Consider the following 15,268-nt stretch of genomic DNA (forward strand, 5'->3'; position numbering starts at 1 on the left):
TAAGTCTAAAGTCACCCTTCCTTTATGACGCTATAAAAGCAGAGACGAAAAAACAAGTTTTCGGGCCATGGAACCAAAAACGCGCCTTAGATCTTGAGGTGTTCTTCAGACAGGGCAACAAGTTTACCACTTCAGTGTTTCTAACACATTTCAAGTCTAATTTGATCAGTTTTTATTTTAAAGTGAAGTGAAAGGTTTATATAATGCATGTCAAATGGCGAGGCTCAACTAAAATATTAATGTGGGATTCCTATTCTCGTCATTGCGTAAGAGCAGTAGACTGCAGGATGTGTTGACAAAGTCGTGTGTCTCTAATATTCTGTAACCTTCGTCCTGTAGAGGTGGTTTCCTTTTGTTAATCAATATAACAAGGCCACCCACCTCAGTGTCATCTCTTATATCTATCTCCTTCAGAGCCGTGTAAGGAGTAGAGCAGAGGCTGACGCACCAGGATGTTGTGCAGAATGTGTTCCTGTCGGGGCGGGACCCTCATCATTAAGGCCAACCAGGCAGCTGACCTGCAACTCTTTAGTCTCGTCACAGGGACTGGCGCCTCTGCTGTGTCTAACAACACTCTGATGTGCATTTACAGCCGTCCTGCAGGATGAAATCAAGTTAAAGATGAAGTCTAGCATCGAGACATTTGGCAACAATGTAGCTTTTGTACTGGCTGTCCATCGGCCAGTCGATACTTGACAGCAGATCCCATTGATGTGAAATTTCCTGCAGACGTTCTTGATCCCCAGACGATGGTGACCTGCTGACCTTAGCTATAGCGCCACCATAAGACACAAATGTGCATACGAAGATGTAACAAAGTCTGATCAGGAAGCTGGTCGGATTGAGTAAAATCTGACAGGAAAACATCATGTTTACAATCATTTGCATTGACCCTACTGAACTTAGATTGACAATGAAAAAACTCACTGTATAGAACCACCGCCCAGCAACAAGGGTACTTTACTGCTCTAACAGTTGGTGTTGGCCAATTCAACCCAGCTGTTTGTGTGCCGCCCGACCCCCTCTCCGTCGCCCTTATCACCTTGGGCTCCGTAGAACCTGGCACCGACTCCACCCGGAGGAGCTGTGTGACCAACAGGAAGTCTAATTCTAGACTACTTCCTGATTGACATTCCTGACCTGAGCTTCCTTCCTGCCAGACTCTCCCAGGCTCCTTACATATAGCACATCTACAATTCACTTTTACATTCTTGGTCTATGTGGTGAGACGTAAAGGCATGGGGGAGTATTTAAATAAGTCTATCTGTCTGATACATCCGTTTGAAATAACATTGTAAACCGATTTCAGCATGTTGGCTTTTGAGAATAACATGGAACTATTAAAGTGATATTATCTAATGTGGCTGAGTCATTATAATTTAGAATAATTAGCCTTTTTTTTTTTACCAGCTTCTACATGTAAAACCCCCATCCTGAATTGGTAAAGTCCATAAACTGTTTTTGTAGCCATTTCAAATCAATTTATTGTATACTTCCAATTAAGTGCATAGAATGAGAGTTCACATGAATAACATTTATGACAGTGACAGACTGAAAGGTGGACATACATGTAAAAGAACAGAGACATCAGGCAGAACAGACTACATTCATTCTTTGACCTCATCAACTGTATTACACATACAATATAGGTTTAAATATTTAATTATATGGGCTTAAGTATCTGCAGTAATACAAATCATGTACCTGGGAATATGAGGGAACATTGCAGGGGCACTGGGAAAAACCCCAAGTGATGGCATTTTAACTGGTTACTTCTTTAGTTAAAAAAGGCACCAAGTGTTGTTCTATCACATTATAAAGAAACAGTCAAATATCAGCTGGCTTCCACCTAGACTGGATTGACCCGGCCTGTGATCCAAACCTCATTATTTCACCCAACAGAAGCAGCTACTGCGTGTCTGAATGACTAATAACGGCTCCAACGAGCTAGCATTCCTTCCATATTCTAATAACTCGTAGTGTTTCCCACCATTTCAATTACATTCTCATCCTACATTAGTTTAGTAGTTATAGACATCCTTCACCTTCAATATTTATTAATGTATCTATATAATTTGTTTTTCCTTCCAGTTTAAATGATACAAAAATACAATACGATTCTAAATACATGTGTAAATTATGTCAAAATATATAAGCTACAAGAAGATTCCCCTTAGCTACTCAAAGTGACCAAATTATATTGCCAACAAAAGGCTAAAGCAGCTGATTGCCACAGAACAAAAACAGTCAAAATAAAACCTTTTCAACAAAAATCATAATAAAGAAAAACTAAAAATGTTCAAATGGCAACTGTTAGTTGGCAAATAAAAGTAAAAAAAACCCAACCGTACAGATTGGATTCAGATTAAAAAAAAAGAAATAAACAATAGCAAGAAAATCAAATAGACGTCTCCCAAAAAAGAAAAATCTCCTGCAGCTCTGAGATAAAGAATTTAAACCCTGGTAGCACCTCGTCTACCCACCACATTAAAGCAGATTCCACTGTGTGTTTTAATGAACACCAGGCAGCTGACGCTATAAGAAAAGCACATGTGAGTGGGTTTGCTGGTTTAGTGATCTAGTTACAGTATGCTCTCCCTCAGGTTCCCACTGCTGGACGAGCTGGACTGCTGACTCTCTGTTTGGGCTGCTGATGTTCGGTTCCACGTGTGAAAGTCCAACAGCACCTGGTTGAATTTCTCCATCCAGTCCAGTCTCTCCTGTTTGGTGTCGGCTGAAAACCAACACCTGAACAACAACAACAACAACAACATCCATCAGCATTTTGGGATCGGTCAGAGAATCCAGAGCTGCCTGTTATACAGTCAGTCAGTATTTGGACAGTGACACAATTTTCAAATTTTCCCTTTTTACACCACTCCAATGGATTTGAAATGAAGCAGTCAATATGTGGTTGAAGTGTAGACTTTTAGCTCTAATTTAATGAATAAAACAAAATGATCACATTAACCGTTTAGGAATTACAGCAATTTTTACTGTCCCCCACATTTTCAGAGGCTCAAAAGTAATTTGACAAATGGTTACTTGGCCAGGTGTGGCCCTGTTCTCTCACTAGTTCATGACAAATTATGCAGAAACATTTTTTTGGAGTTGATTCAAAATGTTGAATTTGTATTTGGTAGCTAATCCTTGGAACTGTCAGCATGTGGACCAAATAGTTGTCAGTGCAAGTGAAGCAGGCCATTATTAGGCTGAAAAAAAAATTAACAAACTTATCAGGCAGATATAACAGTTTGGTACAATATAAAAAAAAAAGAAAGAAGGAATGCACTGACAAGCTCAACAACTCCGAAAAGGCCCAGAAACCTATAGAAGACATCTAAAGTTGATAATAGCAGAATTCTTTCCTCTGTGAAGAAAAACCCCTTCATAACATCTACAAAAGTCAAGAATAGTCTGGAGGAGGTAGACGTGTCATGTCAAAGTCTAAAATCAAGAGACGCCTTCATGAATCTAAATAAAGAGGGTTTAAGACAGGGGTGTCCAAACTTTTTTCACTGAGGGCCACATATAGAAAAATATACGAAAGGCTGGGCCACTCACTAGAGGAGAGGGGGCGGGGCTTATCTCCATGGAAACCTCCGTCAACAAATCCATTTATTTCACCATCAACCATGCAATAAATAAATACTATTTCTGCTTTATACTTGTTGTGGCAGTCCCAGATATCCTGAGAAACTAAACGCCGTCTACTAAACGCCGTCTTGTCTGAGTTCATAACATCATCTGTGGATTTATTCGAGCCGTATGAACCGAAAATAAACAATTTTACTGTGATTTAATTGCAATAAATGTACAAAAAGGGACGCTGAAATAACGACATAATGATGGTGGTTTGTAAAAAGTCAGAATTCATGTTTTGTTAGTTCTCTCTGCGGGAGGAGAAGGAAATCACTTTTAAAATGCCTGTTTTGTGAACGGAGCTCGGATCGATGACAGAGTGACAGGAGGAGAAGCTCAACGCTGATTGGCTGATCGATGACAGAGTGACAGGAGGAGAAGCTCAACGCTGATTGGCTGTCGCAACACAGCGTCCCACGAATATTTCACCTGATTCGCGCCGCCAGGCTCGAGTTTGCGAATATTCGCGTCTGTGCATTGACTTTACATGTAAACTAGACGTGCGAAATATTCGCTTCGCTTTTGGTGTGAATGCAGCATTAAGTGCAAGTTTCATGTGTGGGCCATATTCCATTATGTTTTTAGAATTTGTAGCGGGCCGTAGTTTGGACACCCCTGGTTTAAGACAAGGTGCAAACCACCGGTGACATTGAAGAACAGGAAGACCTGATAACACTTTGCCAGAAAACATCTGAAAAAGCCTGACCACAAGAATGATGGGAAGAGAAAAGTGTGGAGAAGGACATGAACGGCTCATGATCTGAAACATACCACATCATCTGTCAGACAGGCAGTGGTATGGCATGGGCTTGTATGGCTGCCAATGGAGCTGGGTCACTGGTGCTCATTGATTATGTCACAGCTGATCGAATATTTTTTTAGGCGTTTAAGGCTATATTATCTGCTCAGATTCAGCCAAATGCTGAAATTGGTTGGACGGCACTTCACAGTGCAGATGGATAATGAGCGAAAACATTATGGGAAAAGAGGCAAAGGAATTTAATTTTCTTCAATGGCCAAGTCAGTCACCTGATCTCAACCTTATTGAGCATGCTTTTCACTTACTTAAGATAAAACTGATGGCAATAATACCCACAAACAAAGAGCAACTGAAGGAGGCTGCAGTAAAGGCCTGGCCAATTATGTTAGTTTGTCAAATTACTTTTGAGACTCTGAAAATGTGGTGGACTGTGAAAAAATGGCTGTAATTCCTAAACGGTTAATATATATATATATAATTGAAGTCCAAATACTTATGGCCCTGACTATAGATGCTAGTGAGCCTGTTGAAACATCTATCAGAGTAGGAGACATTGTCCCATTATTTTCATTCTATATTGGTCAAAGTATGCAACAAACATGATTAAAACCAGTCAAAGTATTCAGGCCTTAACAGGGGAGAGCTATCGCTCCACAGATCTCATTTTTCAGGGTGTTCTCGTTTTAACTCGTCTTACTTGGCGTCCTGCTGCTGTGGGACGTTGCTGACCAGCTCGAAGGTGAAGGGGCGAGCACAGGAGTCTCTCTTCACAGGCCTGACACACCGACTGTGGGAGCTGGACAGAGAAATGCTGCCCTCTGCCTCCTGGGACGTTTAAACAGAAAACAAGAATTAATTGAAAAGTGACTTGGTGACTTCAGTTTGCAGGCCTGCCGTCGGGTTGGTCCGTACCTTAGTTTCTTGGTCGTTGGGGTGGTTCCAGTAGTACATGTTGCATCCCACCAGAACAAAATATCGGCGATGCCACACCCCGTATCCACTGATCAACTCAAACATGGTCTGGGAAAAGATCCAAATAAAAAGCATGTTTAATGCAGTTTAAAACAGTTTTCCAACAATTAGGGAAAACATCTCTCTTGTCTGTTTTGATCGGTGTGTAACTGTTGTACTCAGAGTAAAGCAAAGTCAGTATGATACCAAATTGTTTGCTAGCCGCAAAAGACGTTCAGAGAGACGTTCTGCTTTGCCGTTCATGGTCGAACCGTACATCCCAACCTGTTCCCTACGTTCTGCGAATGTCACACGACTTAACTGTTCACCAACGACCGCTCTACAAAATGTTTGCTGTCCTGGCTTCACAATGGTGGAACAAACTCTCCATTTACATCAGGAACTCGCCACATCTTCTGTAGCAGACTGAAAACTCATTTGTTCAGACTGCACCATGGCCCATAGAATTAAATAAGGAAAAACACTCCTATTGTATTTAAATGGAACTCTTTATGTAGACCAGCATATTTTAATCATCTTCTTCTTGGGGTTGTACCCACATATTTCTATGCAAACTTATGTTATGTAATGTTAAGATGCAATTGTAATGTAGCCAGACAGTTTTGAAAAATAAACAACATAACATTACTGACCAGGAAGCCTTGGTGCTGAACATTAGAGTGACTTTCGCTGTCCATTCGCAGGTAGATGTTGCCCTCTAGAGGTGAGAGAAAAGGCACCTGCGGTCCAGAGAGGAAGAGGGGGAGACACTGTTAAACAGGTATGATGTGGAAGACATGAAGAGAAGCAAGCAAAGAAGAAAGAAATGGCAACAATATTTTGAGGAATTTCATTCAAACATGCTCCGCACTTATTTTTGTAAAGAAAAACAACCTGAAACTGTTCCGACATTCAAGATATTTAATTTATAACTGTTAAGACACAGTGAGTGTTACTATAAGTAGGCATCACCATGGTGACTACTGCATTTTGGAGTGAAATTCTTCTTATCAGGTGAAATGACACAGTGACGATGATTGATTAAAAGTGTAGTTTCTATGCTGCTATTTTCCTCCTGGATATCATGTAATCCAAAATTAAATGATGCAAGAATTTAGCAGAGAATCTACAAATACATTTAACTATGAATACGTGTCAAGGGTTTGTGCACCAGGAAGTAAATATCTCTCGAAGCAATGGCGCACTTTGTCATTTCACATCAATGTATTGACTTTTGGAGTCAATAGAATATATATATTGCCTTTGATTTTTGAGATCAAATGGCAAAGCGCTTGACCTAGTCAAACGAAAAGTCATGCACAAACAAACACTATAAATACTGAAGGAGCGGTTAATTTTCATGGTCAGACACAAGGTTAGTTTTTGCAAAGGGAAGCAGTGAGAGGTGAAGGGTCGGCAGTGCTGTGAAAACCTTTTCCTGAAATTCATCTCCCAGCAGCCTCCTGATTTTGCCCTCAAGTTTCATCTGAGTGGAGGAAGAAAGACAGAGAAGGGGAGAGGGAGGCAGACATGTTACATCACCAGTGAGCCCACCCATGTGTAGAAACCTAACAGAATAATCAAAGCACCAAACGGGTGTTTAGGGGTGTCTGCAGCACTGTGCTTGTTCTCTGGTCGGTCAGCACTTGAGGTCAGAAATGAAATGCACATCGAGGTGCTAACCATAATGACTCTGGATGTGTGACACGGGCAACGCTTTGACCCTCTGAATGCTTCAGTTCAACTAACAATTACCAGAACAAATATTTATGTATGCACTTTAAAAAAAAAAACAATCCAGCAAACTATAGTCATGAAATGTAATTTCTTACTTGCCATACTGACAAAGATATCTTGTTAAGTTGATGAAGCTAGGGCTGGTTTTTATATCACTGAAAGTCTCCAATAGAATCTATTGGTTAGTTAATTTTTAACTATCAAAATTATCCAACTGACTAACAAGCCTAGGGACACATTTCAGCAGCAGACGCCATCTTCTGGGCCAGAGTAAGGCGGATGTGAAAATAACAGTGAGTGCATCCCACCTCAACGATATGATACCAGTAGTTACCTTATCCAGAGGGAACTTGCTGTTTCCCAGTGAGGCCAAGGTGATCTTGTGGGAGCCCACCAGACAAAAGTTGCTGGAGCGACGAGTGTTGAGAGCGGGAAGAACAGTAGCTGAAGGACAAAGAGGCTCACAATGAAGACTCATAACTAATATATCACATGCCTCCATATCAATTTTATTTTCTGTATACCAAATGATTCCTGAACATTTACTAGCTACCATTCCAGAGTTTGAAAAAAATGAAGCCCCCCTGTACTATAATAAATCCAAATGTCCAAAATAAACTCAACTTACATGTCAGACTGTTACTGGATCTCTGTTGAAAACCAAAGAAAAGGTTTAGGTGAGATGTGAAAAACACCAACACATACTGTAATATTCGGGCATGAAATATAAACTGGATGCTCACTGTGATAGTGTTCAGAAGCTTTCTTGGCGTGACCTGAATATGTGAGGACAACATAAAGGACTTTAAAGACTGTCATTGATAAATGCACACCTGGCTCATTGTTGGGCTCACTGACTCACCCGGGACTTGGTGGTGGTCCGGTCCACGCTGCAGTTACTACCGGATGTGTGGGACTAGATGGCACAAAAACAGACACATTAAAATGAGACCACATTGAACATCGCTGTGCAGTTCTGCAGCAAACAACTTTAAGACAACCAGCATGCTAAGATAACTAGCACGCTTACAGTTCGCTAAGCCGTGCATGCAGCATGAACTACAAAATAAACCAAACAATCCTCTTCAGCAACCTCACATGAACACAATTAGTCAACAACGTGCCAGCCAACATCACGTTAGGCTATCCAACATGCTGTCATAGTCCATGTGTCAGTGTTCTAGAACATAGAGGTTATGATTGACAATAGTAAATGTGCGTTAAAAGTGTGGGAAAACACATTGTTAACCCCCTGGAACTGCTGTTTTACTATTTCAGTAAATATCTTTATGAATACGTAGCAAAGAACTGTCCATCAAAATGTCAAATGTTTTGTCTCACCAGGCTGTAGACCTCCACATCAATCTCAAAGGATGAGCGGATATCTTTCCTGAAATAGGAAGAGACAAAACATTATATGCATTAAACTATATATTCCCACTGAACTGATCACATTGACTCAGGCATAAGACTCTTCAAATTCAAAGGGCAAGTAGGCTAAATCATATTGTTGAACTTCAACATGAAATTGTGCAAAGAGATTGAGAGTGAGCCAATCTGGTTAAAGTTTTCTGTAGGTGATCATTCAATAACCATCTGTTAACAATATATAAACAGAGAACAACTGGTTAGTCCAGTGATGTTGATCACTGATTGAAACTGCATGGGATTTATCGAATGAAGTGACCACAAAGCAGCTTACAGAGTGACGGAAGTCGGGAAGGAGATGGTGTCTCCATTCTGAGCATCAGCAGCTGTGGCCAGCGGGGTGGCGACAATGTTGCAGGGCCCGTAGCGGATCAGGACGAAAAAGTAGTGACTTGGCCGACCTGCGTTGTTACATAAACAAGTCTATCATTTCAAAGTAGATGTAAACAACTACATTATAATTAAGCCCTGCATTTTGAAATAGTTATTTTTTCCTCTATTGAAATCATGCAGATGCATCAAAGCAATGTTAAATATGAGGCAATGTGCTACCTGTGCGCTTGTGGGAAGAGCAGACAAATTCCACCTTGAGAGGCAGCTGGATCTTTGTGATGCTGATGGTCCCTCTGCAGGCCTGCTGGGAAACATACTCACTGTCCTCTCCTGACTCGGAGTTCCTCTCCTCTCTCAGTCTGGCCACCTCTGCCAGCAGGGCCGAGCGTTTCTCACCTGAGACGAGTGAATCACAAGAGTTATAAGATGCAAAAGGATAATAAAAATAGAGTACCTCCATCAACCATTCATGTTGCAGTTTACATCAATGTCTATTGATATATTGGTACGAATACTTGACTTATGGCCAAAAATGTGTTTTGTGAAGTCACAGTGACCTTTGACCACTAAAATCTTAATTCCCCTCGAGTTCAGGTGGACGTTATTGCCAAATTTGAAGATATTCCCTCCAGGCGTTTCTGAGAAATCGTGTTCATGAGAATGGAATGGGCGGATGAAAATCTATTGCCTCTGGCCAAGGCTGTTGCCTGTGCGGAGGCATGAAATTAGGCGTTGAACACAATTATTCAGGCTTTGGAAAAGAAGCAGTTTAGATGTAATTAATATTAAGGGGCTGAGATGTATTTTGATGGGATACTTACAAATTCTAGCTTACATTCTCTAAAGTTGCTTACCTTTTGATTAATAGACACATGTATGCATGTGTCGTTTTATCAATACTGTTATTCTGTTGCTCATATTATTTTAACTACTGTATGAAAGATGTAAGATCATATGGAAAGAATGCGATTGATTTTGAGGCAACAATTTCTAAAAGAACCCAACAGTGTGAACATGGCTTCTTATCTGTTGCACACAAAGATGGGACATGAAACCAAAAATCTGGCTGTGTACATACAGGAGACCAAGAGTAGCTTTTCAGCTTCAGCCTCCTCCAGCGAGCCCCGTCCGTGATCCTCATCAGTACAGCAGCTCAGAGCCTGCAGGGTCTGGTTGATCACAGTCTGCAGCTTCCCTGCTTCTTCATTAAGAGCCTGGACAAACACAGGACAATATGAAGACTGGGGGTCACTCGCCTGTACTGGATCTAATTCAATCAAACAAAGATTTCAGCAGCTGCAGTGCTGTTTACATTTACAATCGACTGAAATAATAGTATGTTATAAAAGTATGTACATACTCATACAGATACAGATACACATAGAAAAAACACAGACATACAATTTTGCGTACATTTATATTGTCATGCATTAGGGAACATATACGCATGCACACATACACATATTCAGGACAATGATTGTGATGTAAATATTGTAATTTTCATTCGATCACGTCACATGTATGATAATGTCACCATTTCTTATGTGCTCAGTTTATGTACTCTTGGTAATGATATGTTAAGGTACAGTGTTTAGGATTTGGTGGCGTCTAGCAGTATCGTTACATATCGCAACAAACTGAATACCTCTCCGCTAAGCCACCACGTGAAAAACCGTGGAAAGCCGATTGCCCGTTCAGAGGCCATCCATACATAACAACACTACTTAAGGAGCAACAGGAGTCATACTGCGGCTGGCGGTACCGCAGTTTACCAAGCTTATCTGAGAACTACATTGGCCTTGAGGTAACATAAAAACACAAAAGGGTCTCTCCAGAGCTAGTGTTTGGTTTGTCCATTCTGGGCTACTGTAGAAAGATGGAGGTGCAACAAGGCAAACTCAGTGCAGGGGACCCGATCCCTTTGTAGATAGGAACGCAAAAACATGGATTCTTTGTTTCAAGTGATTATAAACTAAGGAAAACATAGTTATGATTACTATATTCCATTTTTGCTAATAGAGCCCCAGAAATCACACACTGGCCCTTTAAGCAGAAAAGCCTAGCCAAGGACAAGGGTAGCAATATAGCCTTGACTATAAATCATACTTGCTGCACATCTGTATCATGTTATTGTAACCGGTTACCATTTATCTGCACTTTCCCTGACAAAAACCCCCCCTAATAAATGAAATTAAATGAAATACTGGTTGACGTGTTAAATTAGTTGATTGACAACAACAACAACAGTTAATGGGTTAGTGTATCTATAAACAGCGCTTCACACCGTGATTTTCTCCTTGGTGTTGATGGAGGGTTGAGGTTGGGACTTCTCTGGAGCTCGTCTCTGAACACCAGGAGTGACGCTCTGAATGGTGGGCAGCTTACTCTGTCTTTGTGTGCGGTAGGCATCGATACTGTGATTCACAGAACAAACCAAAATCAAACTACAGACATGTGATAGTACAGTAATATACTACTGCTCCTTCAAAAGAAAAGAAAACTTCAGAAAGTTATTAGTAAAAAATAATGACAATATATATTACATGTTCATAGGATTGCATGATGGTAATACGATGCAGACCTTACGCAACAGAAAAATATTTAATAATTAGGGTAACCAAAATCCTAGTTATCTTATCTGGTCTAATATAATGATTCAATTTGTAGCTTTAGTAAGGCCTATGGCCCTGCTGGTCCAACATTTGACTTTAATTTTAAAAAGCACCTCAAAGTTCTACAGCGATTATCATTGTATTTTTATTTTAAACATTATTTAAGATTGCTATTTTATTTATTGTACTTTCTTGGCCAAGTAACCAGTGTGAGGATATTAATGTTTAAAGGTTCTCTATACGATGTTCGTAAGACATCTGATGATTGAAGACGGAGAACTCCAAACAGAGTTTGTACAAAGGGCTATGCTGTTATTACCTGTAGAGAGGAGCAGATTCAGCAATAGGGGTGGTGCTGGTCTCTACTGGAGTCAAGAGCAGGGAGGAAGGATTGGACTCCTGGCTCGCTGCCAGTCGCTGTTGGTAGAATATGGAGCATTAAATATTTTCCTAGGTTGTGAATTTATCAGAGAGCTCCCCTAATGGAACTCATGCAAGGACAGCTCAAAGTTATGAATTCATCTTACCAGAGGGGTAACCACAGCCTCTACAGACTTGCTGAGAGGTGAGAGAATACCGCTGGGAGGAAAAGTTAGCTCATCTCTGTTGCTTTCAAGCTTCTTGCTCTCATCGTGCTCTTCTTCTTTGGACTCCCCCTCTTCTTCACTCTTCTCCTTCTCCGACTCCGTATCCACCTTGTCTTTGTCCCTGGGGCAAACGCAGATGCCACTGTCGTGGTCCTCGGTGTCTTCGTCGCCCCTCCTCTTCTCTTCCATTCTTCCAGCGTATTCCAGCACCTCGTCGAACATCTGGTCGATTATTTCAGCCGTGTTGGACTCATCATGGGAGTTCAGCTCGGCATCTGTGGAAAAAACAAACGTGTGAGGGCTATTTGTGAATCAAATAAGGACTGCAAAACTTTACAACAGATGGGCACCATCCATCTTGTTTCAGGTTCATGCCCGGTCGCATTTACTCCCTCAAGTGCACCTGTGCAACACCATCTGTGTGCCTGTGGCCCCATAATGGTCTCTCTACTTTAAGATGAATAGTTCCAAACACACTTATCTGTTCATGTTTGCATGTTGGAAACGCATGGTCAAACCTTAAGCCACCCTGTGATTTTATTTAGAAAAAAAACCAACAGTATATCCAGTTTACCAGTGGTCTTACCAACAAAATATTTCACCCATGTGCTCCACTCCTCCTAAAGTGTCCTCAGGAGTTCACACCTGCACCGTCTTACTGTTCTCACCTGACATACTCGTCTCTGCCCTGGACTCAGTGGAGGTATTGGCCTCGGACAGGGTTGAGTCATTGATGAGCTCAGGTTCCAGGATGAAGGTGACTTTCTTTGAGCTCTCTCCTCCCTTTGCCTTGTGAGTTTTTTCTCTCGGCTCATTTACAACAACCTGCCTTCCATTTACTGCGTCTTGCTCCATTTCCTTGTTCTCCAAAAGTTGATCCGACACCTGGACATCTGTCAAATTCTGAGCTCCATCATTCCAATCAGTGTCTGATTCAGCCTGAACGTTTGCTACATATTCAATATTTTGATCGAGCTCTGTGCACCCAGTCTGCGTGTCCATCAGAGACTGAGCAGCATCAGTTGAAGTAGATGCATCCGTTTGTATCACGCTGCTATTTTGGTCTGACTCTAGTGCCATGTTGTCTTCTTTTACAGCGACTGTCTGGATCTCATTTGACTGTTGACAGACATCACTCCTTTGACTACATTCTCCTGTGTCTTTGTGGTTTGGTTTTATTGTGACACTATCAACATCTTCTGTATCTGCTCCCTCATGAAGTCCTCCACAGGACTCCATGTCTCTGCTTGAATTAGATTGGTATTTCACATAATTATCTAAACAGTTTTGTGACTCATCCTCAGGTCTAGGTTTCTCATCTTCCTGCATTTCAATGGAACTAGCCATCTCAGCAGAGACATTGACCAAACAACATTCACCACCCTGGAGGTCAGAGAGCTCACTGTGATCAGCCTCACAGCTTTGTTTCACATTTTCCACTCTGGATGATTCCAACTCCCTTTCCTCCTCTTTTACACACACATCCTCCTCCTGTTCTCCAGCTACAATAGAGTCCTCCTTGTCTTGAGGATATCTCCACAAAGTAACTCCTCATCTGTTGAAGGCTCAATCCCGCCTTCGCTGTCTCTTTCTTCATATGAAAACACTTCAGACCTGCCCTGTTCAGTTACTATGGAAACTTCAACCGTGTCCTTCATGTCTGACTCTTCCGCAGGAGTTGATTCTAGCAAGCTTTGCTCAATACCCGTAGGCAACTCTGAGACATTCTGGTCGTCACCAAAGGTGCTTTGGAAAAACTCTGATCCTCGCTAAAAGACAGCTTCAAGACGGTCTGGGTCTGTGGTTGTTGGGTCTCTGGCTGCTTGTCTTTATTTCCTTCCTCCTCCTCACTTCATCACCTCGACGAGGATTTTGCTCTTTCCATTCGGCGTGCATCTGCCCCTCATTAGAGTTGTCAAGCTCTATGGGAGCTTCAAGTCACTGGGTGCCCTTTCACCTGTTAAAAAAGTAGTCTCACATCTTAACACTAGGCTACCAAAGCTTCATACTAGATATACATTAGAGCAGGTACTGATATTCATCTTTTAGTTTACAATCATTTTTGGGGATCGAGCACAGGAAGCAGTATAGTCTAACCCACTCACAGGATCTATTTGAAGATATTTTTCTGCGCCAGTCAACAAACAATTCTGGTTCTCTGCTCCTTGAATGCGTGTGTGTGCGCTCTTCCCTCTCGCTTTCTGTGTAAATCAGGGGTCAGCAACATTTTTGACATTCATTCATTTTCCGTAACCTGCTTATCCAGTTAAGGGTCGCAGGGTGCTGGAGCCGATCTCAGCTGTCAATGGGCGAAGGCAGGCATTTTTGACATAAGTACCATTTTTAAATGTTCTTGTAAATCAGTGTACCATATCAATATTAACCTTAACTTGAACTATAACGCCATATCAAAATTATATTCTCCAACAGATTTGCTTTTATTGAATATAGCAACATTTAAAAGTCAGGACGTTGTAATTATATATGAGAGCACTATACAAGACAGCTGCCTTCATTATAACGATCAGCGGGGACTTTAACCATGTCTCCCTCTCTCCTGTCCTGACCAACTTTTAAACAATATGTCAGTGTTGCAACGAGAGAGAACAAGATCTGGACCTCTTTTTACGTGAATGTAAAGAGGGGCCTACAGCTCCTCTGCCATCCCCCCCTCGGTGAATCTGACCATAACCTAATAGAACTTGTGGCCACCTATAAGCCACTGGCAATGCAACAGGCGGCCAGCACAAGGACTGTGAAGGTTTGGTGGGAGACGCCGAGGAGACCACTCCAGGAGTGTTTTCAGGACACAAACTAGGAACTGTTCCAGGAGGACTACGGGGAGGACATCGAGGCCTCTGGGTGCATCTGGAACTACACACTTCTGTGAGGACACCATTGTGCCAACAAAGAAGGTCCGCTGCTACCACAACAACAAGCCGTGGATCAGCAGAGTTAAAGGGCCTTCTCAACAGGAAGAAGAGGGCCTTCATGGCTAAGGACAGAGGGGAACTTCGGGCTGTTCAGAAGGAGCTGAAGAGAAAGCTGAGAGAGGCTAAGAACAGCTACAGGGAGAAGATTGAGGCTAAGATGGGACAGAACAACACTAAAGAGGTGTGGAATGGGATGAAAATGATGACAGGCTGCAGTCTGCCTTCATCTGGAGTACAGGGTGACCTAGCACTCGCATCGGAGCTCAACCTATTCTTCAATAGGTT

At 41.7% G+C, this 15,268-nt stretch overlaps 1 protein-coding gene across 2 annotated transcripts; it reads right to left on the bottom strand.

Annotated features, from left to right (window-relative positions):
* Window positions 1–1,472: 1,472 nt before the first annotated feature.
* On the bottom strand, window positions 1,473–13,536 carry si:dkey-30c15.10 (uncharacterized protein LOC559353 homolog). 2 transcript variants are annotated; one of them, XM_054627562.1, is made up of 17 exons: window positions 12,719–13,536; window positions 11,991–12,325; window positions 11,783–11,880; window positions 11,136–11,265; window positions 9,930–10,065; window positions 9,071–9,247; window positions 8,793–8,919; window positions 8,432–8,480; window positions 7,953–8,006; window positions 7,834–7,866; window positions 7,719–7,740; window positions 7,425–7,534; window positions 6,786–6,839; window positions 6,007–6,093; window positions 5,315–5,422; window positions 5,100–5,227; window positions 1,473–2,748 (listed from the first exon to the last, which is right to left on the bottom strand). In XM_054627562.1, the coding sequence occupies exons 1-17, from the start codon at window positions 13,395–13,397 to the stop codon at window positions 2,583–2,585; spliced, it is 2,493 nt and encodes an 830-aa protein (XP_054483537.1). In that variant the 5' UTR covers window positions 13,398–13,536; the 3' UTR covers window positions 1,473–2,582. The 2 variants fall into 2 exon arrangements, with proteins under 2 accessions (XP_054483537.1, XP_054483538.1); XM_054627563.1 differs by lacking the exon at window positions 6,786–6,839.
* Window positions 13,537–15,268: the final 1,732 nt, after the last annotated feature.

The sequence above is a fragment of the Anoplopoma fimbria genome, unplaced genomic scaffold (genome assembly GCF_027596085.1).
Source record: "Anoplopoma fimbria isolate UVic2021 breed Golden Eagle Sablefish unplaced genomic scaffold, Afim_UVic_2022 Un_contig_9290_pilon_pilon, whole genome shotgun sequence".
Classification (NCBI taxonomy): Eukaryota; Metazoa; Chordata; class Actinopteri; order Perciformes; family Anoplopomatidae; genus Anoplopoma; species Anoplopoma fimbria.